The 27842-nt window shown below is 42.3% G+C and overlaps 1 protein-coding gene across 7 annotated transcripts in view; it reads right to left on the reverse strand.

The window, feature by feature from the left end:
• PIP5K1B (phosphatidylinositol-4-phosphate 5-kinase type 1 beta) overlaps nucleotides 1-27842 on the reverse strand; it is a 322429-nt gene that overhangs the window by 161863 nt on the left and 132724 nt on the right. For all 7 annotated transcript variants that reach the window (XM_036260509.1, XM_036260508.1, XM_036260505.1 and 4 more), the window contains exon 3: nucleotides 24351-24419. In XM_036260509.1, the coding sequence (XP_036116402.1) occupies nucleotides 24351-24419 (69 nt within the window). The remainder of the gene's footprint in view (nucleotides 1-24350; nucleotides 24420-27842) is intronic.

Raw genomic sequence — 27842 nt, forward strand, 5'->3', positions numbered from 1 at the left:
GGGAAGCAGTAATGGTGAAGGAACACCCCCTTCCTACTTCTTACTACCTTGTCCGGGAGTCACAATGCAGGGTTTACTCCAGACCTGCTCCTCAACCCTTCTCCACGCTGCTCTGTGTCCTGGGACACTCCCTGGGCAGCTGCATTAAAGGGCTGCCTGGCCCTCTGGCTTCCAGCTGGGTTTGGTCAATGGGACCCTTCTCCATGCTGCTCTGTGTCCTGGGACACTCCCTGGGCAGCTACATTAAAGGGCTGCCTGGCCCTCTGGCTTCCAGCTGGGTTTGGCCAATGGGACCCCTCCGCAGCAGATTAAAGGGAGGTTTGAGAATGACATCAGGGTGTTTACTCCCTTCCTTCCCTTCTTGCGGGTTTGACTCACACTGGTGTGTCCTTTTTGTGAGCCTCTCCAGATAACTCCTATTTTGGGTTCTAGAAACTGTACCATTCTCTTATCGCTCAGGCCTACTTTTGACCTCAAGATACTGTAGTTTCTTATACTTCTCTCACATCTTTGCAAACAGTGCCTTTTTTTTTTTTTTTTTTTTTTTTGTGGTATGTGCCCCTAGCAGGAACCGAACCCGGGACTCTCTGGTCCGCATTCCAATGCTCAACTGCTGAGCCGAACTGGCCAGGGCAATGGTGCCTTTTAAAAACTCTCTTCATATTCCCCAGTTTGAGAGTGTCCTCCATTTACTGTCCAGAAAGACCCACTCACAGTCCATTAGCAAGGATGGGTCACACGGCCTCACCAAAATACTAGCAGGGCTGGTTTCACAGCTGTTTTCCAGTCCCAGCTTTGCGATGGAAGAGGGGCCACAGATTCTGGTGGCCAACTGGTTGTCCACACCACAGATCCTATCCACCTCTGCATAAATTCACAACTTCAGCTGTCCCGCTTACACGCCTCGTGATTCCTGGTCTCTGCACATGCCGATCTCCACTCCCTCAATGTTGTCCTTCTTCATTCTCCCTACTTACTCTTCTAGGCCCAATTTCGCCGCTGGTCTCTCCAGACGGTTACTGTTCACACGGCAGCTAGATATGATTGTGCCCTTCTCCCAGTCTGAGGGATTTCATAGATGACTCTGGGGTATTCTGTCACTTTCATAGCTGGCAACTACTTTTCTGATACAAGTTCTGCAGCTATTAAGAATTAAGAATATGGCAGTGCCATTATAATGATGTCTGCACGGACCACCTACGTGGGGAAAGCGCCTCAAAACAAGGTCATTCTGACCCACTAACTCAACAACCTTGGAAGAAGCCCAAGACAGATTCACTTTCTATTTAATTTTCCTTATTACTGAGCAGACTTTTAACAAGGGCCCACGGTATCCACTTGTTTGAAGGATGATTTGATTATCTAAATGTGATAGAAAAGGCAGAGCAGAGAAAACGTGTTCATGGTCTCCTTTAAATGATCTCCACCTATCTGTACGATTGGCAGTGAAGCACATGCTCTCGCTGGAATGGAAAAGCAGATTAAGCAAACACTTCTCATTAGCAGAAAAATACTCTACTGAAGTACTCAGCAGTGGAAAATTATGCACACTTAATTGCCCTTAAAAGAGCTATGCCTTCAATTGCAGATGAAATTTTTGATTTAAGATAGAGCGGCATCACAACTGCAATTCTGTTCGCCTTTTAGAAATATTACCGTGTAGACTGTGACATTCATCATAAATTTGGCACAGTACCATTCCTACACACTAGGAAAAAAGTTTCATTTGTTTGTTATGTTCAAATAAAAATAGTATTTATTTGATACACATACAAATTTAGATTCAACAGATAAAAGTAAAGATTTATTTTTCATCTTTCTAGAATCAACAAAAACCAACGTTTACATAGTCTTAAGAGTATTGTATTTCCTGGCAAGGGAGTTGTTAGTTTTCAAGGCAAAATATTGTATCAGTGCTAAGCACTGTTTTGAAGGAATAACAAATGTTTATGGCAAATGTTGCTTGTTGTCTTCAGCATCTATTTGCTGTTCTTATATAGCAGTTGTTCTCTCTGAGGGTTGATTTGTGTCCCCCCAGGGGACATTTGGCAGTGTCTGGAGACAATTTTGGTTGTCACAACTGGGGAATGCTGCTGACATTTATTGAACACAGGCCAGGGATGCTGTTAAACATCCTACAGTGTACCGCCCACACCAACAACAAAGAATTATCCAGCCCCAAATACCAACAGTGCCACTATTGAGAAACTTGTTAGTCAGTAATAGAGATTTTAATTGGGTATTTTGCATGGTTCTCTTGCATCTAGGTAGAGTCACATGCCTAATTTCTGACTACTGAGATGTGACAGGAAATGATGTGTCCAACTCCCAGGGCACACACTAACAGGAAGGGGAGTGTCCTCCGCAGGTGTGAGGGATGAACACGAAGCAGCCCTCCTGGACCATGTCTGGAAGCTGTGCATTGTGGATGACAGAAAAACAAGACAGAAACCTGGGCCCTGGTGACTCTGCAGAGGAAATAATTACCTCTGCACTGTTACGTGACAGAGAAACAAACTTCAGATTAAGCAACAGTCATTCTGGTTCTTGCTTCAACACATAAGTGAACTATATTTCAAGTGCTTATAACCTATAAACTTTTTTTTTTTTCCTCACCCGAGGATATTTTTCCATTTTTTGTACAGATAGAGTGGGAGGGAGAGAGAGGAAGGGAGAGAGAGAGAAACATCGACGTGAAGGGACACATCGAGTGGCTGCCACCCGCACGACCAACCAGGGCCGGGGACAAACTGCAACCGAAGTACGCGCCCTTAGCGGGAACCAAACCCGGGTCTCTCCGGACCGCAGGCCGACGCTCTAACCGCTGAGCCAAACTGGCCAGGGCTAACCTATAAACTTTTAACCAAATGCTCTTTACCTGAAAAGTGATGCAGATTCAAAAATATCTCAAACTGAAGGAGAAATGCCTACACAGATAGCCTTGCTTTTGAAAAAATTAAATTGTAGCCCACGCTTATTGAGAAAAAGTCAAATAACTCTTAATGTACTCTTCTCAATCTTGCTCTTTGGGGTTAACTAGTGTCACTTGTTTGGTGTGTGTTCTTCTAGACTTTTTTCTCTATACACTGGAAATGTATGTACATGTCTGCACATTAAAAACAAACACTCGACTCGACTATAAATGCTGTACTGCAGTTTCTTTTCACACAATATCTTTTCATGTCCATCTCTACAGATAGCCATTACTTTTAATGTTTATGCGGATGTTCATAGTTTGTGTACAGCACACTGTTTTAATGGCTCTCCTATTGGGAGACATCAGGGTTCTTCCTCTCTTGCTTTTTAATAGCAAATAACGCTGTAATGAAGTTCTTGCTCATATCCCTTACACACTTATTTCTTATGTTTCTGCAGCATAGATTGCTAGAAGAAGAATTGCTAAGTTTCAGATATGCACTTTAATATCTTATTTAATATGCAAATGCTTTTGATAAGGACTGCCAAAATGCCTTCTAAACGAGATTTCATCGATTTATATACTCACCAACACTCAGCAACACTGGTATTGTTAATTTTTCCTAATTTTGCTGTCTTAGTGCCCATTTTCCTGATCACTAGCAAGGGAGAGCCTCTTTGTGGGTTCATTGTATTATTTGCCTTAAACTTCAAAATTTCCATTTTTTGTGGTTACACACTAATAACCATGCTCAATTATTTTATACTAATTAAAGTTAAACTGCATTTACAAAATAATCCCCCTGGAAACTTTAAAACAATAGGACTCCCTGTTGACTCTGCAGAGTTTTTGTTTATTGAAATTGTAAGCTCTCACAGGGCAGAAACTATAGCTACCCTTTATCATCTACCCAATAAAGTTCTTTGTTCCCTTTTACTATAACAAAAATATGCACTTCTCTAGATAGTTTTTAAAATTTGAAATAATACTTTAGAATGCTTTACACCCATATTAAAATCAAAATTGTTTTCCAATAACAAATACGAAATTAGTTATTTAACTGGCTCATTGGGACAGGGGGCTCTTGGAGAAACACATAACTGGGGGTGCGGTGGGGGCTGAGAAACACACCTTGGCAGAGAAAGATACAGAAACTCTACAAGTGCCTGTCTACCTGCTCCTTTGGAGTCTTACACTGTGGGGCTGGAAAGGACCTACAGACCTTGGAGAAGCAATCACTTATCTTTCGTGGGAACCTTTTCATGTAGGGTAGTATCTTTCTTGCCATACCTCTGCGCCATCCCTTTTCTGGGGGAAATGAATGTCACACATTGAGACCTTGCCACCATTCCACTAGGCACTGGCATTCCCGAGTGCTTGTTGTGATGCAGGCATCATGCGAAGTGCTGTGGAGGCACGTTCTCCTTTACGTGCATTTATCTTCACAACAACTCTACGAGGAAGGTAAACTATTACCCTGATTTATCTAAGACAAAGAAGCTTTGCCAGAGTCACACAGTGAGGAAGTGAAGAGCTGGCCCTTAACCCAGATCTGTTAACCCCAAAAGCACCCTCATAACTATGACATCCAACATCGTAACTGGACAGAGAAATATGTCAACCGTGCATTTCAACTCAGCACAGCTAAATTCTATGGCTAGTGTGACTACTTGTTTCTTGGTGTGTAGGCCTATTTCCAGGCAATGCCAAATCAGTTTCTATTCTTTTTTCTTTTGTATTCTCCATTGACCAGCTTGTATACAGTTAACTCTGTTTGCCCAGAGGTGTGGAGGTGGGTCAGGGCCAAAGCCAAGCCTCACTCCCAAAGAGTTCCCAGGATGCATTTTCCCAGAACTCTGCCAGTTCAGGAACATGGAGTCATGGGCAACAGTTTGAAATGCAAACTAGATGGGGCCAACGTGATCAGGTTTCACTGTAAGGTTGGCATTTAGGAATGTCCAGAAAACAAATGAGAATCTAGGCTTGTCTGTCAGCTTCACATAGGACAGGTTTGGGACAACCAACCAGCTCCTCTGCCCCCAAAGAAACCCTTCGGCAATCTCCACTCTCTCATCATCCTTTTGGGCTTTATATAATTGTCACCTACTTTGAGAGGGCACTAACCCCTAGCCCTGCCCCACATCTCTTGCCACACAGCCCTCCCCCCCCAGCTCTTGCTGAATATTAAAACACACACACACACACACACACACACACACGGAGCTTTTGTTTCTGGTTTAGGAATGGGAAGGGATAATTACAACTCCTTCAGGGAGGCTCAGACCTGCAGGGAAACTTAATGTATTTCTGGAAATACCAGTAACATACAAGATCGTGTTATTATATCTTTTATCACCTCCCCCAAGAGACCTCGAAACTTTCCTTTTCATTTCACCAACTGACCTCTTCAGTTTGTTTTTGTTTTTTTATCCTTACCAGAGGACATTTGTCCATTTTTTGTTTGGGAGGGAGAGAGAGGAAAAGAGGGAGAGAAACATCAACGTGAAAGGGACACATCGAGCGGCTGCCACCTGCATGATCCAACCAGGGCCGGGGACAAACTGCAACCGAGGTACGTGCCCTTAGCGGGAACCGAACCCAGGTCTCTCTGGACCACAGGCCGACGTTCTAACTGCTGAGCCAGACTGGCCAGGGCGACCTCTTCAGTTTTAAAAGAAGAATGTATTTAGGTAAGGAGCTAAAATAAGCTGGTGCTCAGCCTCTGATATACTGGCGGGGCCGTCACTATCCCACAGTTAGTCCAGGAGGTACCTTCCCAGACTTCATAAAACCGGAGGGCTGAATTGCTACTCATGTACCCAAATAAAGAGAACAAAAACACAAATGAAGCTTTCTACTTGGCGGCAGTCACTGGTTATTTTTTCTATGTATGCCTCAATTTGTACTAACTTTTTATAATTAAGTTTCTTGATCTTAGTAAAAAACAGATAAAATGAGGAAAATAATAAATTGTATAGAAGTAGGCCCAAGAGAACTAAAAACTTTGCCTTTCAAATCTTTCCCAGTTTAACTTTTTTCTTTAATTTAAGTGGTAAGTTCTTGATAAATAGAGGAAAATATATATATGTACATATACATATTTACACACACACACGTGTATATATGTAATATATATTATATTTACATATATTTATTCCTATAATATGTGCATGACATATGTTATATATATCATATATATCTATGAGGAATATCTATGAGGAAGAGATAAAAGATATATCTCACTCATATATATGATATCATAATATATATAACATATACCATATATATATGTCATAGGAATAAACAAAATTTATGGAATACAAAGGCAGAGCTCGGAGATCCAAAAATCAGAAAGAAGAAAGGAAAATGGTTATGATTGCTAAATGAGATAGAATCATGTAAAGCAAAACTAAAAATGTTACAAACTAAAAATACAGTGATTGACAATGAAAGGCATTATTTGCTAGTGATGCGTTGTTTTCAAACCTTCGATCACTTTTCTGTAGGCAAGCCCTAAACACCCCTTATAGAATAAACCAAACAGATGTGAGGTTTAAAAAATGATAAATTTTGATAAAGGATGAAAAAAATGCCTTCTCTTTAAATTCCTATGATCAAGCTGTCTCTTCTGAAAGAATGGGGAGTGAAACATCCCTCTTGTCACAATTAAATTATTTTAAATGATTGTAATAATAATTAACAGAATTATTCTATATTTATAGAATACAGCCTTAAATTCTGCCTCGATTGCTTTCAGTGCTTACTATGGGTCCGCTCAAGCTGTTTGCATTACTGGTTTCTTATCATAACCTCATTACCTCCGTTTTACAGATGAAAAAATTGATTTAGAAAGATTGTATATCTGAAGGGTAAATCTGAGTCATTTTCACAAAAAGACTATCAAATGGAACTTCCCTAAAAATATACAGACTGATATGTCAGACAATTTCCATATTTTTAAAGAATCCCTATAATCAGGATGAAGCATCAGAGTTTGGGGATAATTTAAAATATTATGCACACTTTTAAGTTTGGATTAAGCATTCTCTGCCCACGTAACCTCTATGTTTCAGACCTAGGACTACATTGCATCCAAGATGTGATTTTCTCCCTGAACACTTTCAGAACCTTGGAATGCAGTTTCTAGAATCCTCTGAGAATTTGAATAAAAACCCAGCCATTTTAGGTGCTCAGGAATCTCCCATCTGCCAGCAGCTCCCTCACCCTGTCTGATGGCGTTTCCTCCCGTGTCCTCTGGATCTCTCCCTCCCGGCCTTTCGAATCACTGCGGTTCTCCTGGTCCCAGAGGCTAGGGTCAGCTTTCCAACAGGAAAGCACTTCGGAACAGAAGCATTATCAAAACCCAGCTGGAGCCCTGGTTGGCGTGGCTTGGTTGATTGGGGTGTCATCCCGTGCAACGAAAGGTCTAGGGTTCGAATCCCAGTTGGGGCACATGCCTGGGTTGCAGGTTTGACCCCAGGTCAGGGCTCATACGGGAGGCGGCCAATCAGTGTTTCTCTCTCTCTCAATCCGAATCTCTCGCCCTTCTCTTCTCTCTAAATATCAATAAACAAGTCCTTGGGTGAGGATTAAAAACAACAATAACAACCACAGAAACCCAGCTGGACACTCAGGCTGCACATAGGTAAGGATGAGAAGGGTCCTTGGCCAGGGGGCAGCAGTCACCAAGGCACATGTGATGGACTGGCCAGTAGCTGCCCCCCCAACCCTGAGAAGCGCTAAGGTGGGGCCCTGCTAATAGCCTTCTGTTCGTAGAAGAAGCTTCTCCCAGGTTGTTCCATGACACCACGCCACATCTTACTGTCCCAGGCTGTCTCCCTCTCTTGTCACTAGAGCTGGACGCCAGGGTGGAGGACAGGTGACTAGGCCCAGACTCAAGTGAAAAGACACTTGTATGGAGGCTCCTAGCTCTGCCACCCACCACTTTTGTTTTTGTTTTTAGAAATATTTATTTATTCTTTATTGATTTTAGAGAGAGAGGAAGGGTAAAGGGAGAAAGAGAGAGAAACATTGATGAGAGAGACCATCGGCTGGCCCCTCCTGCATGCCCCCCTCTGGGGATCAGGCCCACAACCTGGGCATGTGCCCTGACCGGGAATCCAACCAGAGACCTCAGTGCATGGGTTGACACTCAACCACTGAGCCACACCAGCCAGGCTGCCACCCATCAGTTTTTGACCAAAGGCAGACAGAGAGAAAAAAAAGCATTCACTGACAATGACTGCTGCCCTCATTCCATAAGCCCCCTACCAACAGTAATTTGCAAATATGAACAGACATTTGGGATCAGAACTAGCTTAAAAATCTGAGTTTGGGGCCTTTTCTGCTGCCAGGGCACTGAGAGAGACTCTGAGAAAGTCACATGCTATCTACCACCGGGCCCCAGTTCCTCCTCTACGAGGGCATTTGATTGCCAAAATTTCTTCCATGTCAAAAATTCTGTACTTTCTAATTTCATTTATTTTTCAGTATATGTGATCATCAACTAGAAATCACTTGTTATCTAAGGTTAATTCTGACATTTTTCTCTCTGCCTCTTTTTTTTTTTTAATCCTCATCCGAGGACATTTTTCCATTTTTTGTTCAGACAGAGTGGGAGGGAGAGAGAGGAGGAGAGAGAGAGAGAGAGAGAGAGAGAAACATCAATGTGAAAGGGACACATCGAGTGGCTGCCACCCATACAACCAACCAGGGCCGGGGACAAACTGCAACCGAGGTACATGCCCCTAGCGGGAACCAAACCCGGGTCTCTCTGGACCACAGGCCAACGCTCTAACCACTGAGCCAAACTGGCCAGGGCTCTCTGCCTCTTTTTGAAGTTACAGTTCCTCCATTAAAAAATTCAACAGAAAGGAACTGCCTTTTGCCTACTTTGGATGCAATCTTGAAGTCAGCGAGGCTGGCGCTGAGAAAGGAGAACAGCGTGGACATTTCTCATAAGAGGAGCATGACCAAGCAGCCCTGCTCACTGGGGTGCAGTTTCAGAAGCGCCAGCTGGGGAGCGGCTGGGAGTGCTGCTTATTGCTGCGCTGTCCTTTTCTCTTGAACTCGTAGAGCACGTTATTACATTGCTTTTGATGTTGCCTGAGGTTCATAAAAGTTGGAGTGAAAGCTACCAACAGATAAACTCCTCATTCAGGATGCTTCCCGCCGGAGCTGACCACCAGACTCCGACACCTTTCCGGCGTGCCGGGTGATAAGACCGTTCCCAGCAGCTTTCCTAGAACCTCTTGATGAGATCCCAACACACCAGTTTTCCAGCGGCCCAGCCTAAAACGGATCACTGATGGCCCCAGCTAATGGGTGATCTGCTACAAGTGAAAGTGCCTGGCCCATAGTCCATTGCTCAATGGAGGGGTGCTTCCTTCCCCCTTCCCTGGGAACAGTTAGAGGAAACTGTGGTAGGTTTCAGTAGCCCAGGCCTCTGACCCTACACTCTCTCTCCAACTATGCTAACTTGTTTGCCTCTAACCATAGTGCCTTGCTCAGTGCTCAACTCAGTGTTGGCCAAATGACTAAGCTGATGATATCACATGGATCAAAACCATCTCAACACAAAGATTCTATGAAGCGATGGATACACATTTTGGAAATGGGGGTTCTCTCTCTTTAGGCCCCTCAGCAGCCAACTTTCAGGATGCCCATTAGCAAGCAGTTCTGCCTAGAAATTTCTGTTATGTTCTGTTACATATCCCTTGAGTCTGCTGTACAAAAGGCCTGGCTGATTCTTGACCTCTGATAGCATCTATCTGCCTTCTGACCCACACCCCTACTTTCCTCTCTGCCAAGAAGCCCCCTTGCACATGGCCTGTCCCTCTGCACATTCCTTTCACCCTTCTTCCAGCACCAGCATCTGACGTGTGGTCATAGGCACCCACATGGAGGGTCCATGAGAAACAGCTTGTCTTGTGAAATAGACATACTTGGTATACTCTATGGCCCGGGGAATGTTCGTACAGTCTGGCTGGGTAAGAGAATAGCTTTTTCCAAGGGGAACAGTGTCTCACTGTGAAATGAAGTGAGTGAAAGCAGTCCCACTCTCCTTGATCAACTGCCACCGAGCAGGGCTGCTAGACAACAGCGCAGGTGGTCCTGACGCCAAGCACCACAGCTGCTCGTACTTATGGGCTCGTGTGGCTACGGGGTGTTATTTTCACACCATCGATCCTATAAAATGAGCATGATTGGAAATACCTGTGCCTGCATCCCATGATTTAATTTGTTTGGCATCTAACCAGTGGGGAAATTCCAAACAATATGGAAATTTTCTTTGGGGAAAAAGCCCAAGCAATATGGAAATTTTCTTTCAAAGATTCAAAAAGGAACAAGGAAGTACACATCATTCTCATTATGCTCAGTCCCTGAGCTGAACACAGTACACGGAAGGGCTCCAGCAGCCTCCTAACATGCCTGCCTCCCTGGACGCCTCTCGCCGTTCAGCCACTGCTAGTCCAGTGGTCTTTGCCAAAGCTGCCCATGCCGAGGCTCACCTGCCTTAGGGCTCCCCGAGTGGGCTGTTTTTGTAAAGTATGGATAAGGGTAAGGCATTCCTTATTTCTTTATATTCTTACTCATCTTATTTAATTCTGTTTGATTATCCAACTGTATTATCATTCCCAACCAAAAACAACACATCCAAATCCTCAACCACGGAATCCACAGATGTGACAAGCAAGGGGAAGCTGACGTTCACTCCAGTCACTGAGAACAGAGACCGTCCTGGAGCTGTGGGGCAAACTTATTCCCTTACCCAGCTGGACTATAGAAACGTCCCCAGGCCAGATACTACACCAGTTATGTTTTTCCACATACCAAGCTGTTTCTAAATTAATAAACTCTCTACATAGCCTTCTAAAGTCAAGAGTATCAGATAAATCATAAATCCCCTTAGGCTAGCGTTCCTCAACCTTGGCAGTATTGACATTTTGAATCGGAGATTCTTTGTTGTAGGAGGCTGCCCTGTGCATAGCAGGATGTTCAGCAGTATCCCCGGCCTCTACCCACTAGATGAGACAGTAGCACCACTTCCTCCAAGTGTGATGACCAAAAATGCCTCTCTTCATTGCCAAATGCTCCCGGAGGGGAGGGGGGCAAACTCAGCCCTGGTTGAGAATCACAACTCCATCTGACTGCAAGTCTCTCCTAACCTACCATGATAAACCATCCTTCTCTCACAGGTGAATGTTCCACATCGATACTTGTTTTCTGGTCTGCGTATAGGCTGCCCATGTCGATGAAATGCCATACATTTTAGGCTTGTCAAGAACAATATCTTAAAATTTCACAGTTGTTTTAACTCACATTTTGTTTCAAGCCAAGTGCAAAACAATTACTCAAGTGATTTGACAACAAAAAACCAACAATGGAGATGGGGACAGAAAAGTGTACTCTGCTCACCTGTGTCCTGATCTAGGTCCTTAAATATACAGCTGGTGTAGTGTGTCTACTCTCCCCACCTTCCACATATACACACATGTATACACACAGACACAGGGGCTACTGTGTCCCACAGCAGATGGCATTCTGATTCTCAAGGGTTCACTGCACAGGAAGTATTACTCATCCGTGCGTGAAAAATGCCCAAGCAGGAATCAACACTAAGGGCACCTCGGGGACAGATGGCTGGGTCTGGTCACTCCATGCAGCCATCAGAGGCACTGGAGATGAGTGCAGGGCGTGAAGAAGGGCTGAGGACCCAGACGTTCCGACCGTGAGCTCAGCTCTGCCCCCTGAACTCAGCACGGCCCTGGCAGAGGACTTAAATGGTACTGGGGTTTCTACCTCCTCATGGTTAGCAGAGGCATTTCCGACTCTAACAGTCTCCATTTCTGAGAATATACTGCAGACAAATGTCAGTTCCGCCCACTCCGCAATCCTTCTCCTTTCTAAATCAATCATTTCTGCTACTTCCACCTCAAGCGGTGGTGTCTAGTCCCAATTCGAGGGAAGCTGCAAAAACACACAGGAAATCCACTTACTTTCAAGAAAAAATGACTAATCCTGTCATCAGAGGTGATGACCTTATTCCTATTTTTTGCCCAAGATTAAATCTCTGTAGATAGCTAATGTTCCATTTTCAAAGAACTATTAAAAAGATCCATCCATGTCTATCTAAAGGGTAGGCTGAAAGATGGAAAATTTCTAGTCCCACGGTACATAAGAAGTCACCGGAATAGTTACAGTCCTAGATTCCAACCTAGGGATCACTTGACTCTACACCCCATGTAGAGATTTTCCATATATCATTTCCTTCTCCCGGACATGCTTCATAAACACGACCCGCTTCTGTAAACACTAAAGAAACAGCAACAGCAAACGGTACAGTGGGAGATGCATAATAATGCGGGAAGTGAAGTCATTTGTCTGCACTGTCTCCAGCAGTGAGCTGGCTCAAATTTGATTTTCAAAATTGTGTTCAAATATTGACTGCTTCATGGGACAGTGGGAACTGAGCCAGATTGTCTTTTCAATCACGTGGAACAGCATCAGAGGCTCGGTTTCATGCTTGTACCCAGTACAATTATCTCTTATCTATGTGAATTCATTATACGGAGATTTAGGTCCTGGAAGTGTGTTCATTGCACTAACTGATTAGAGGGAGACAGTTAAATAGAAGAGGGAAGGGAAAGAGGAGGATAGGGCAATATAGACATGAGATGGTCTATGTAACTCAGGGCCTCAATCAGTGTTTGCTGAGTCTCAGACAGACTGACAGTATAAGATAAAGGGGTGACAAAGTGCTCTAGGTGCACAGCAGGGGACGGACACTGTTAAATTATATTGTGGTAGACAGAGCAATGGCCCCAAACATTTCCACATCATAATCTCTAGAACCTGTGAATCCTTTGAATTTGTTACCTTAGAAAGCAAAATATTACCTTCCAAGGTTGCTGATAAAATGGAGGTTCTAATCAGCTGAATTTGAGCTGACAGTCTCCTCAGATTGTCCTGGATTAACAGAGGGGCCCAGTGTAATACCACAGTCCTTAAAAGTGCACAAAGCGCCCTGGCCAGATTGGCTCAGTGGTTGGAGCGTCAGCCTGTGGTCCGGAGAGACCGGGTTCGGTTCCTGCTAAGGGCACGTGCCTTGGTTGAGATTTGTCCCCGGCCCTGGTTGGGTCGTGTAGGTGGCAACCACTCGATGTATCCCTTTCATGTCGATGTTTCTCTCTCTCACCCTCCCTCCCATTCTATCTGAACAAAATATTGAAAAAAATGTCCTCGGGTGAGGATAAAAATTTTTTAAAAAGTGCATAAAGAGGCAAAAGGGAGGGTGAGAGTTGGTGCCAGGTGGGCTACTGGAAATACCAAGGGAGACACTATGTAAAGTATGTGATTGTCTAACCACTAAGCTGTACACCTGCAACCAGCACAAAATAAAATAAAAATAAAAAGAGAGGGCGAGTGAGCTCCAGACTGAGAAGGGCTCACTGGCTGTTGCAGGCTTTGAAGACGGAGGGCGGGGCCACGGGCCAAGGAATGTCAGTTGTCCCCAGAAGCTGGAAGAGGCAAAGAAATGGGTTTTCCCCTAGATCTTCCAGAAAGGAATAAAACCTCGTCAACACATTGATTTAACTTGGCAAGATGTATACTGGATGTCTGTTTTACAGAACTATAAGATAGTAAATTTGTGTTGTTTTAAGCCCCTAGGATTACCGTAATTTGCTACAGTAGCAAATAGGAAACTAATACATATATCAATTTTAAAACATTCTCAATACTTTTAGGTCCTATCTACCTTTTCATTCTGCCTCACTAGTCCCAAAAGGATGAATCTATTTATAAACAAGATGATCTACTGGAACCTCTCTGGGGTTTGGAGTAAGTTATTTTTATGTTAAGGCCAAAACCACACTTGCCCATCAGCACATAATAAGTTTAAACACACTGAACTCAGACCAAGGGGACTGATTGTTCACTGAAAATCTCTTTCTTTACATTGAATGTTACAAGTCATTATTTCCAAGGTACTTCTCACTGCTTATTTACACGGAGCTAAAACGAAGGAGCTCAGTTTGTATCTTGGTGGTCCCAGTGTATGGCACAAATGAGGCCCAGAGGGCTGCTTGTTGAATGAATGAGTGATGGGTTTGACCTGGAAGAGTGCACGTCTGACCTAACAGATGCGAGATGTTCTCTGCAGGACCTCTTTGGACCAGAGATGACCAAGGCCGGACCCAGCAGGAGTACAGCACTCTGGTCCTTCTCCTCTGCCGTCCACAATGCCACTTCTACATCGTAGGCTCTGGTTGCGGCAGAACTCCCCTAAGCTTGAAGGGCAAGTGTGGCCAGGACACAGTGCCATGCTTTATGAATACTTACGTTTATTTTCCTACCAGACTGAAACTCTCAAGACAGACTTCTGATCCTTTTCTGATGTATTCATTTTTCCTGGACCACAGGAAAGAGGGGGGACCCACGTTTTCTCATAGAGGATTAATGTTTTTAAACCCAGGGGATCATTTGAGGTTTCTAATCCACAAGGTACTTAAGGAAGGGTGGGAAAATATGAAAGATATTATCCTCTTTGCACCAAAGGAAAATGACTCTCTTAAAACAGATGAAAAATACAATGTAACCTTTTCTCCACCTTTTACCTTCTTCTTTTACTTTGCCACAGCATCCCAATTGCTATAGGGGATGATCACAGAATAAAAAACACACAACCAAAACACAAAACAAACATAAAAACTCCAAGAAACGTAAAGGGCATTTAATTGTCATCTATACCCCAAATTTTACACATGAAGAAATAGAAGCCCACATATAATATGAACGTACATTCAAAAGTAAAGTTGAGATGAACGAACAAAGAATTTCAGGCAAAACAAAACAAAACAAACACCGAAAATCCCTCAAAATAAACAAACATATACACCCCCCAACACCCATTTTTTCTTTCCCCAAACAAAATTTCTCAGGAGGAATGGCTTTGATAACTTGCCTGCCCCAGGCTTGTGAAAATTATTAAATCTTAGGATAATTTCCACACAGATTACTCTGCTCTGTGGGGGAAACATCAGCAGGCCCTCAAGGAAGAAATTCTAAAAACTGCCCTGAAGTATAAGGAAATAATGCAATTATCCTGTCTATCGGGACTGATACCAAATCTAAATTAAATAATATTTTATGTGAAATATGGTTTTACTATTTTCAGGTACTTGGAGTATCTCAGAAAGCTAGCTGTGTTCCACTGACTGTCTTTCCACAGTTTGCTTAAATCAATTATATAAAAAGCCAACATCCAATTAAGATTTAAAAAAAAACTTTTAGTAAGATTAGAGTCATAAAGAATGTTCTTAATATGAAAAATAATTCTTGAGGTCGGTATTAACATTGTACTATTGGAAGCCCTAGAGAGACACTTTCCAAATGTATTTCATCAAGGGTTTTTTTATGTATCTATTCATGACCTGTATGTGCTAAAAATGTGTTCTGGGAAAAAGTATAGAGGTCATTTGTCCTTTAAACTCATGAATAAGACAAGGCTGTCCTTTTATCACAAAGATTCTTTGATTTGTTTCAGAAGATCAAGCTAATAAAGTAAGATGAAAAAATTATACAAAATATTGGCAAGAAGAAGAAAAGTTGTCATTTACAGATGATAACATTGCTACCTACAATATCCAAGAATCAATCATGGACCTAGTGAAATAGTTTGAAAAAAATCAAGTTTGCAGTTTACAAAATAAACTCACATGAATCAAGATCTTTTACATTCCTAGCTAAAAAATATAATGGAAAAATAAAAAGAATCCTATTTATAGTAGAAAAAAGTCCCAAAGCAATGACAATCCTCACATTAGTTACTCTGGAATATATTTAAGTAAAAATAGGTACAAAATCTCTGAAGAAAATAAAAACTTACTGAGGAGCAGAAAAGAATACATATAGAGATATTTCATTCTTGGAAGGGAAGACTCAATAGTCAAAGATGCTAATTCTCCCTAAGTTATTAATAAATTTAATACAGTTTCAGCAAAAATCACAATAGAAATCTTTTTAGAGTTAACGACCTTAAAATTCTAAAGTTCAATTACAACATTAAACATAAAATCATCACCAGGAAATTTTTGAAAATGAAGAATACCATGGAGCACTGGCGGAGGCTCAGCGGTTGGAATGTCATCCTGTGCAGGTTGCAGGTTTGAATCCCAGTAGGGGCAGGTATGGGAGGCAACTCATGTTTCTCTTTCACACCGGTGTCTCTCTCTTTCTCCCTTCTCTCTCTAAAATTCAATAAAAACATATCCTTGGTTTAGGATTAAAAAAAATAAAAATACCATGGAAAGCCTCGCATTACAATATTATAATTAAAACAAAGCATTAGTAGCACAAAATTAAAAAATGAAAGCAAAGACAAAAATCTTAAGGGAAATTACCAAATTTGACTTTATAAAAACTTAGGTCCAAAACACACACACACACACACACACACACACACACACACTCACAGGTAAGCAAAATTAAAAGACATTTAAAACCAGTAAAACATTTGCAACAAAAACACAATCCCCTTAATATATAAGTAGCGCTTACAAATAAAACAGCAAAGGGTACCCATAGATAATTGTCAAAAGAAGGCATACAAGTGAATACAATCACCTGAAAAAAATGGTCAAACCTACTCGGCATAAAAATGAATGCAAATACAAATAAAAATTAAGGCATTTTCACCTATCCAGCTGGCAAGACTTTAAAAAAGAACAGTGCTCGGTGTTGGCGAGGACCTGGGAATACAGGTCCCCTAAATCAGCTGGAGGGAGTCAGTCTGAAATGAAATAACTCCTGACAGTAATACAGTAAAGTGCTAAAATGTCCAGACCCTTTAACTTGGTTCCGTGAGGTCACAAGATGTCTTTTTTATTCACTGCTGATTCCCTGCTAACAAGAATGTGCCCAGGTTTATCTACTGAGTAAGAACACATAGCATTCTGGGGCCTTAGCAAGCTAAGAACAAGGATGCTGTCCGGGGCCATTGGGTGCCTCACAGCACTATGAGCTTGGTCAGAGTAGGTATTACTTAATTTCAAAGAGAAAAATCAAGATTCAAGTCAATTAGGGAAAATACCTAAGGTTACACTAGACGAGCTGGACTCTCATCCACCCTTCACTTCAAAGGGTAGCTTGGTTGGGCAAGGTTTTACAGCTTTGCCGCTACCAGCATTTTGCTACTTCTCTGTTGTGGGTTCTGTTCTGTGCACTGCAGGATTCAGCATCACTGGCCTCTACATCCTAAATGCCAACAACACCCCTCCCCCCACATTGTGACGTCTAAAAATGCCTCCAGATATTGCCAAGTGTTCCCTGGGGAGCAAAAGTGGTGCTGGTTCAGAACCACTGGGTTAGTTAGGGTGTTTTGGATTAAAGTGAATTAGTAAAACACTTGGAATGCCCAAGGACCTCTCTTCCTAGAGACCAATGTGGTTCTTACTCATGACAATTGCTGCTCAATGCAAAGGCATATAGGTGCCTCAGTGAAGTTACAGAATGTACGTCTACCAGGGCAGAGAGCAAGCATCTTGTTTTATGGAACTGGTGGCTTTCTCGAGTCTGAAGGAAAGGAAGGGCAGCCAGGGCATGAGACACCTGCCGGCTACCCCCTCCCCATCTGAAAATGTTACTCATTCCATTTTGGCATAGGTAAAATATGTGCATGATTCAAAATTAAATAGTGAATACAGAAAACTTTTCCCCAACTCAAGATTCCCACCACCCACTTCTCCCCATAGGCAGCCAATGTTACCAATTGTCTGTGTATCTTCCCAGAGATAGTTTATTTAAAAAGCTTGTACAGAAGGGGGGATGGGAAGAGATAAACCAAGGAACTGATATGCATATATGCATAACCAATGGACATAGACAATAGTGTGGTGAAGGCAGGGGGTGAGAGGTGGGGGGGCATTGAGGAAAGCCAGAAGGAGGGGGGGGTCGATGGGGGGGGAAGAGGGACATCTGTAATACTTTCAACAATAAAAATGTTTTTTAAAAGCTTGTATTTAAGTAAATGCTTCCTTTTAGATCAAGGTGTTTCTGCGTCATTACCTCACCCATTTAAAAAGTTATAAAAGAATCTCTCCTTGAAGGGTGGTGAGGGGTAGGCATTAGTCCCTCCCTTCTTATCACTGCCTGACTCCCTGATAGGGAAACTGGCTAAGACATGAATTAAATGACAGCAGAGTCTTAAAAAATAAAACACAACTGGAGAACTTGGGTCGAGGACCTTGTTCATGTCCTTGTCCGGTCAGTTTCCCACCAGAGCGTTCTGAGTGCTGTCCTCAGTGTCATGGTGGAAAGGGTTAAAGTGACTATTGGCACCCGAAGCTGGGGTGTTGGTGCCCAAGGCGGCGGCCTCTGCACCAAGGCAGCTGCACGAGTCACCAGGCATCTCCCACGGGAGGCCTACTGTGGGCAGGCCCAGGATGGGAGACGTGGAGGGCGGGGTGAGAGCCTGGAGTGACAACTTCTGGGTGGAGAGGAGAGAGAGACAGAAACTCAAATGGTGGTGGTGAGATTTCCCAGGCCTGTCCACGTCCAGGTGGGCTGGCAAACACTGATCAATTCTGGACATCTTATGGCTGGGGCTTTGATCATCTCCCTGACAGTGTCCTCCTAAAGCCCATCTTAACTGGGCGTTGAACCACGCTGACATCTGTTTGTTTTACAGGGTGGGGGTGGGGCGGGCAATTGGTATTTTGCCTGAGTTTAAACCATTCTTAAAGTGAACGGATGTCCTGCCTTCTGCTTTCTTTTAAGTTTATCAACTTGTTAAAAAACGAACAACAAACATCTCTTCCTCAAACTTCTCTAGTTCTAACAATGGCAGAAATTTTCTGGTCGTTCCCCAGACTGGAAACTTTCAGGCCGGTCACCAGGGCTGTTTGTATGATCTGCCTCACTGCTCAGACCCGTGCTCTCCAGTGGTAGCCATTAGACGCGTGCGCTTATTTAAACTGAGCTCACTTTAAAATGCAAAATTTACGCCTCAGACCACATTTCAATAACCGAGAACGTTTGCAGCTTGTCGCAACGATATAGTGTGGACTGTAGAACATTCCCACCACGGCAGAAAGTTCTAAAGGACAGCGCTGCCTAGAGATCAAGTCCAAACTCTTCAAACCAGCACCCAAGGCTAGCTGTCATTTAGAGGCAGCCCCTTCTTCCAAAATTGCCTGCTACTTCCCCCAAACACTGATACTGGGCTCTCCTGTCCCTCTAACAAATCAGGCCCATCCTTGATTTTGTGACAATGCAGACTTCCCTGTCACTGAGACAAATCAGTACATAAACCAATGCAGTCGCCTAACGACTGAGATTCTTCTGCAGTGACAGAAAGCAATGAGACATCAAAAAAAAGCAATGAGACATCTATGAAATTTTTTTTTTTAATCCTCATCCGAGGACATTTTTCCATTTTTTGTATAGAGTGGGAGGGAGAGGGAGGAAGAGAGAGAGAGAGAAACATCGATGTGAAAGGGACACACCGAGTGGCTGCCACCTGCACGACCAACCAGGGCCGGGGACAAACTGCAACCGAGGCACATGCCCTTAGCGGGAACCAAACCCGGGCCTCTCCGGACCGCAGGCGGACGCGAGACATCTATGAAATTTTTATCCCAGTGAAATGCTCTGCTAACAAACCAGTCCAAGAAAAGGCGTTTTCCCTAGAAGACTGTCATGAACTCCAGCTTCACTGGGACTTGCTAGGGTATCAAGGGAAATGCCGTTTGTCTTGGCACTAATACCCATTTGAATCATTATTCAATTTTTTCATGTGGGCCCATATATTTTCTCTTAAATAAGCTGTGTGGTCATAAGAAGCAGGGACCAGATCTTACATCATTTCTTTTGCATCTTACTCTTCTACCTCCTGTTTCCACCCAAACAGTGTGGATGTTGCAAACTGGCGGGCCAGAGATAATTATAGTGTGTTGCTTTGCCCAGAATATTTTTAAAAATTTTGAATCAGTCACCGACCTTTAAAAATAGGAAGATTTCACATCAGAATCCACAGTTTTGGTTCCCTGAAAAGTCTGGCAATCCTGAGTGAGCACTCATGCACAGCTCTCTTAGCTAGAGCGGCATGCCCCCTGCCCCCTTCATAGACGTGTCTTTTCTGTTTACCACTTTCCTCTCGGTTATTTCACTCCCTTGTTACCTGCCTGGCCCCTATAGACTTTTGCGTCTACAACTCGTAGGGAAGACTCAATAAATGAACGGAGAAACAAAAGAACTACACTCTGTAAACACAGCTAGGCAGCACTTAATGTCTGTCTTAATGGGCAACAGGTTTGTTTTAAGCAGCTAAAATAAAAATTCTCATTTTAGCCATTAACTGGAGACATTAACCTCACCAACTGACTTTAGCTATTCTTCCTGATAATGGAACTGATAATGGGTTGGAAAAATGGGCACTGGGAAGGACAAGAAGCAGCCAGCCTAAATAATCACGTGCAAACAACTGAGACTCCGAGTGCATGACGCTGTTCCATGAACCCTGAGTGTTCCCTAGAAACACGTGGAAATTACAGCACTCATGACGCTGAGTGTTGCTGGCAGCTGCCTAGTAAATCTGGGGATTGACCCAGAAAGCCCAGGCCTGCTCGCTAACCCTAACCCTCACTGGTTTCTCCTCCTTCGGACATTTTATCATAGACTACTGAGTACTAAAATTGTTTTCATGTCTTCCCTTCCTCATTCGACTGTAAGTTCCTTATAAACACCTTTGATGTCCTTCTCAATGCCTAGCAAAGTAGATGGGGGTGGGGGGAGTGTGTTCCTAACGTGGGGCCTAATGACTGGCTTTAGTCACAGGCAAAAACTCAGTTGGATCATTAAAGCTTCTTATTAAAAAGGTGCATATCCCATAGTCAGGGCTTCAGGACTGGGAAACAGCTTCTAAGGTGTTTGTAGAAGGGACAATAGTTAATGAAATGGTTGGTGGCCTTGGTGACATTCATCTAGTCTGTTAGTTCTCATTCCCAGGTGTTTTTTTTTTGTCATTTGCATATTTGAAAAGCATAGCTTTTATGCTTTCATTAAGGTGTCATGGATTAAAAATTAAGCTACAGAAGGTCAACTCCTGCACCATGCTGGTAGAGACTAAGTCAATAGGAAGCACAACTGTCATTCTTTGGGAACACCAGTCCAGTCAGGTAAAAACACACTAATCATAATTTTTAATCCATATTTCTCTACTTTGTTTGAAAGGGTACCTCAAGAATCTTCCAGGTGCCTTTAAACCAAGATTCATAAAACCTGAGCGTTCTCCTTATCAGTGATGAATTTAATGACTCTCTCATAGTAGGACGTGGAGATGATTTGACATAAACTATATCGTTATGAAGCTCTTCAGGTTTGTGGAAGATGTGCTTCTTCTCTAAATGTACATAAACCATATGTCTACTAATCCGTGCTCAAAGTATGCCAAAGAGCAGTCTCTCTTACACCTGGTTTCCAGAATGTACCTTCTCCTCATTTCAAAAGTAGGGATGATATCTGCTTATCGCCTGCCTGTGCACAACTTTTCCATTCTTCTGACTTCTCAGAGCTCACACTAAGTGGTTTCCTGTTCTAGCTCCAAGTTCTTTCACCTAGGAAACGGCTAATCAGGACTGAGGGACAAATATACCTACAATAATTAATGTGACTCTTATTATCACCTCTTCTAGCCCCACCATGAACACCACCAGTTTCAGGACCTTTCTGCTTAATTGAGAAGAATTACATTGAATAATTCAGCCGGGCTTTCACTTGTCGATGAAGCAACATTTTCTCTACGTGATCCCTTCTTGCTGTGTCAACACCATGTTTAGTGAGGACTCCAGTCTCAGACACCCTACTGTCTTTTGGGTGTTTTTCTTACATGGAGGATATATACCTCCTCCTCCACTGCTTATGTTCCATTTATTTATTTATGTATTTTAAAATATATTTTATTCTTTTTTTTTTTTTAGAGAAAGGAGATGGGGAGAGATAGAAACATTGATCGGCCGCCTCCTGCATGCCCCATATTGGGGATCGAGCCCACAACCTGGGCATGTGCCCTGCCTGGGAATCGAACTGGCAACCTCTCGGTACATGGGGTGATGTTCAACCACTGAGCCATACCTGCCGGGAACTTATGTTCCTTTTAAAATCAAAGATCATTACCCAGCTTATGTGGCTCACTGGTTGAGTGTCGACCCATGCACCAAGAGGTCGCAGGTTCGACTCCCAGTCAGGGCACATGCCCAGGTTGTGGGCCCGATTCCCAGTGGGGAGCATGCAGGAGGCGGCCAATTGATGTTCTCTCTCATTGATGTTTCTATCTCTCTCTCTAACATCAATAAAAAATATATAAAAAATAAAATACAATCGGAGATCATCGAAAGCATCCTTATGCATCACACATTAAAAAAAAAAATCCTTGGTGTATTTTTTTGTTGTTGTTGTTCTCTTATGTTTCCTGCTTCTTCTCTTACTTATTATCTCTTAGAATCTGATTTTTAGTTTTATAACCTTCCCAACATTGCTGAGTCAAATATCCTTTAGAGACACTCATCACAGAATCATATCTATAATACTATTAAAAACTTACTTTGCTCAATTCTTGGGCAGGGCATGCTTAGCAAACTCTAAGATGTCATGGTCACATTCTATTACTTTTGTATCATAAAGAGCTCCTATAATTCAGAATTCAGTCAAGAATCGTAGTGCATTTGATGCTCATTGAGAAAACTGCCTGAAACCGACCTGGAGTAATGGCAGGATGGCAATTTGACCATCTTGATGTTGGTCTCATGCTTGACTAATTTACAAGAAGTCTTGGGTAAATGAGATAGGATTTGGTTTCTAACCCGGGTCTGAAAATAGATAGTGTATTGTTGCCTTTGGCTAGACGCACCATTTCATAACACACACTCTGACTTCTGAGTGCCCGGAACCTCACCCTGCCCTTCCCCAAGCACGTTATCCCTTAGGGTGGCAACCTCGCTCTTTATATCTCTAGGTTTGGCTTAGTAGAAAAGTCAGAGGACAAGATAAACCAGAAAAAAAGGGTATATTTTCCTACATGAAAATGGAACAGGAAATACATCATGTTGGTTCTATGACCTGAACATGTGGACAGAGCTAATGGCTCGTGTACTTCATGACAAAACTTCTCACTAGCTATCCACTGCAGGGGTGGGGAATGTCCGGCCCGCGGGCCACAGGAGGCTCAAAGTCAGTGCCAGCTCACATCACACACCTCACCAAATCTGCCTGACCGAACACAGCAGGCTAATTTTTAAGTTGATAATTTCGTATGTCCCTTGAATGATGTTGTAAATATCCAAATGGCCCTTGGCCGGAAAAAGATTCCCCACCCCTGTAAAATGCAAGAGGAAAAGTTAAGAAATAATAAACCCTTTGATACATACGTTTCCTACTTCCTTTTTCAAAGCTAAAATGCATAACCAATTTAAAATCAGAAGTAATGGTGCTTGGGAACATATATCACCCAGTAATGTTTCTGAACATTAGCTCGGCTGCTCGGAGCCAAGGTTTGTCTACGTGAAGGGGAGGCCAGTGAGGCACAGTGGGGAGTCTGGAAAGAGATTTTTGTAGAGTGGGCTACAAACACAGAATTTAAGAGGCTTAGAAAGGGGTGGGAGAGAATTTCACATTTAAAAAGTTTTTTTTCTCAAATACAAAGGTAGGAAATATTGAAAATTTTGGTGGAAGGTAGCAAGTCAATTAAAGGATTCACACACTGAACAGAGAACACTGCACACCCATAAAGGCCTTCTTCTTAGGAATAAGAAGGGTCTTCAAATAATGACCTTCCATCAGTGTTCTATATCGTAGGAACTGTGGTAGGCAGAGAAATGGCCCACCAAAGATGTCCGTGTCCCAGGCCTTGGGACCTGTGAATAAGTTATGCAATATGGCAACAAGGAGTTAAGGTTGCAGAGAAAATTAAGATCCATAATCAGCTGACTGTAAAATAAAGCGATGATCCTGGATTATCCAGGAGGGCTCAATGTAATCATAAGCGTTTTCAAGTGTCAGGGTAATACAGCCTGGGAAAGACCAGCCTTCGCTGGCTTTGAAGTGGGAAGAGAATCGTGATACAGGGAATGCAGGTCACCTGGAAAAGCTGAAAAGACAAGAACATGGACTCTCCCCCTAGATCCCCCAGAAAGGAAGGCGGCCCAGCTGACACCTGGATCTCAGCACGGCGAGACCCCCGTCACACTTGTGACCTCGAGAACTGGAAGAGAGGCACATTGTGCTGTGGAAGCCACCAAGTTTGTGGTAATCTGTCACAGCAGCAACAGGAAGCTAAGGTCGTAACTTACATACAAGAACCTATGACAGTATCAACATTCCAAGCAATAAAAGCGCTTCTCTTCCTGAACTGACCAAAGAAAATAAAACACGTACTCACCTTTTTATAGGTCTTTTCTTCACTTTGTTTTCCAGGTGCTGCCCCTCCATTTTCCGCAGCAGACGACATCTACAAGAGAAAAGTGTCCCTATATGAATGTCCAACTCCATTCTGAAATATGCTAATAATAGTTAACCAGAGGATCTATTTTGGTTAAGTATATTTTTGTTGTTATTGCTGCTGTCTCCAAGAAAGGAAGAGATTTCTCAGAATACTAAAAAGAAAAAAGAAAAAAAGCAGTGGTCCCCAATGTTTCCAAAATGAACCTTTACTTCTAAATCATTTTGGTAGCATACTTCACTCCATAAGAAAGATGCTACGGAAGTCTAAGCCCATTTTTTTCTACAAAGCTTTTAATTTTTTTTCCCTTCTCATTATAGATATTTCCTGTAAGAATATTTGGAAATTACCAAAAAATCAGATTCACAAGACAAAATTACTCAATTCTACTACCCTTGGGCAACTCCATCATTCAGTTTGGAATATTAGTTGCCACCTTTTATTCTATGCACTTTCATACTACAGATATTGCAATACCATCTTACCCAGCCTCTTTCACTGAACATTTATGTGATAAGCATGTTCCCATTAGATTATAAAAATCTCATTGTAAGAATAAATTATTTTCTAGTTGCAAGACACCACTGTGCAAACACAACTGTGTTATTAAAGGACAATTGATGTGGCCCAAGGATTTTGCCTCTACAGATAATTATTTTATGCTTCTGTCTTTGTCCAACTTCAATGTTTTCTTGGACTAGATTTCTAGAAATACTAGGCCATTTAAAAAAAAATGGAAAGTTCTTACTATATACTGCTAAATTTCTTTCCAAAAAAGAATATACCCATTTACATTGTCAGCAGTGAGTGGAAGCTGGTTTCATTACATGGTTAATAATTACTATTATCGCCCTGGCCAGTTTGGCTCAGCGGTTAGAGCGTCGGCCTGCGGTCTGGAGTGACCCGGGTTCTGTTCCCGCTAAGGGCATGTACTTCGGTTGCAGTTTGTCCCCGGCCCTGGTTGGTCGTGCGGGTGGCAGCCACTCGATGTGTCCCTTCACGTCGATGTTTCTCTCTCTCTCCCCCTTCCTCTCTCTCCCTCCCACTCTATCTGTACAAAAAAATGGAAAAATATCCTCGGGTGAGGATAAAAAAAAAATAATAATAATAATAATAATTACTATTATTATTTCCATTATCTTTTCTAATTTGACAGGTGTAAGAATGCATCTCTTAATTTTAATTTGTATCTTTAAAAATTATTAGTGGCCCTGGCCAGTTTTGCTCAGTGGTTAGAGCATCAGCCCATGGACCAATGAGTCACGGGTTCGATTCCAGTCAAGGACACCTATCTTGGTTATAATTCATCCCCAGCCCTGGCTGGGGTTGTGCGGGAGACAGCCACTCTATGTGTCCCTTTCACATCGATGTTTCTCTCTCTCTCTCTCTCTCTTCCTCTCTCTCCCTCCCACTCTATCTGAACAAAAATGGAAAAATGAAAAAAAAATTATTAAATTAACATTGTTTGCAGATATATATATATATATATATATATATATATATATATACACACACACACACACACACATATATTTAGCTGTAGCATTTCTTCTTTTGAGTTTTCTATTGTTTTTGTCCATTTATCTAGTAAGGGTCTTAACAAGTTACTGATTTTTACTTATTATGATTATCGATAGCTGTTTCTTTCCTTATTGATTTTTATATATTAAGCTTATTCATCTGTTTCCAAGCACATTATTAATATTTAACATGCTGCTGTCTCTAAATTAAATTTGTTTTTATAATTATGACAAAGAAGTTTTACATTTTTTATACTAAAAAATACTGACTACCTTTTTGGTTTCTTCCAATACTTTCAAATAAAATATATTTTCCATCGGAGATATCAGGTGTTTAAACATGTCTTTCACTTACTTTTTAATAATAAAATTTTTTCACTTAAATTATAATCATTTAATTTTTAAAACCAGTTATGTATGTGTAAATAAGGATACTACATAATCAGGGAACCATGATATCTAAGGGTTTTTATCTCAAATTGCAATGAAGAGCATTCTATACACCAAGGAGAGGTAAAATTTCTTTCTCATAAGCCTTTGAAGCACATTTTAAATCTTGGGCTTTTAATAAACATCGTGCAATAAGCCTAATGTGTGCAAAACCTAGAATTGGCCAGCCACTTCTCTGCATTGGAACTAAATGCCTGAGTTGACTCACAACTGCCATGATCTTGATGTGACTAAAGCCATCCAAGAAAATAAAAGAATGGACCATGCATGGCAAGCCAACCTATCACACCCATCTATCACTGCCCGCAATCAAAGCATTCTCTTAGCCAAATCTTCAGTTCGTTTTTGTGTCCATCCATTCTGTCCATACTAGAATATGAAGTTTTCAAAGACAGATGTTACCCACAGTACTGCTTCCCATGCTATATCTGCTTAATACCTTTAAATAATTAGGTTTTCCAATCTTTCCATAATAATTGGGTGAGTTTAGAACAATATATTAATGGAATAAGGATATTTGAAAGGTTTTATAGTATCAGGCTCTAGGTCCCATGTCACCCAGAGTAAAAGCCAAAGTCCTTACAATGGCCTATGAGGCCCAATGACTTACCCAATCTCTTCCTATTGCTTCTCTGACCTCAGTTCCTCTGAGTCACTCCCCCCAACTCCCTCCACTTCAGATATTTTTTATTGTTCCTCAAACACATCAGATGCTGCTGTATTAAGGCTTTCACCTTAACTATTCCCTCTGCCTGAATAGCCAAGCATAAACCTCTGCTTATCTCCTTCAAGTCTTCGCTCAGATGTCAACTCCTGTTTGATGCTTAGCTTAGTTTAAAAGTATTTTTTTTCTTCTTTATTGACTTTAGAGAGAGAGGAAGAGAGAGGGAAAGAGAAACATAGATGAGAAAGAATACTGACTGACCGCCTCCTGCATGCCCCCTACTGGGGATTTGGCCCACAACCTGGGCATGTGCCCTGACTGGGAGTTGAACCAGTGACTCTTGGTGCATGGGTCGATGCTCAACCACTGAGTCACACCCACCGGGCTAGCTTGGCCACCTATTTATTTATTTATTTATTTATGTATCCTTACCCAAGGACATTTTTCCATTTTTTGTTCAGATAGAGTGGGAGGGAGAGAGAGGAAGAGAGAGAGAGAAACATTAATGTGAAAGGGACACATCGAGTGGCTGACTCCTGCACACATGACCCAACCAGGGCCAGGGAAAAACTGCAACCGAGGTATGTGCCCTTAGGGGAAACCGAACCCGGGTGTCTCTGGACTGCAGGCCGACGTTCTAACCGCTGAGCCAAACTGGCTAGGGCTTGGCCACCTATTTTAAACTACAACCTATTCAGCTCCCTGCTGCCTCCGTACCTGATCCCCCTTAACTTGCGTTCTCTTTTCATTTTTCTGTGTCTAACATACTATAGACATGACTTATTATAGTGGGGTTTT

The sequence above is a fragment of the Molossus molossus genome, unplaced genomic scaffold (genome assembly GCF_014108415.1).
Source record: "Molossus molossus isolate mMolMol1 unplaced genomic scaffold, mMolMol1.p scaffold_m16_p_14, whole genome shotgun sequence".
Classification (NCBI taxonomy): Eukaryota; Metazoa; Chordata; class Mammalia; order Chiroptera; family Molossidae; genus Molossus; species Molossus molossus.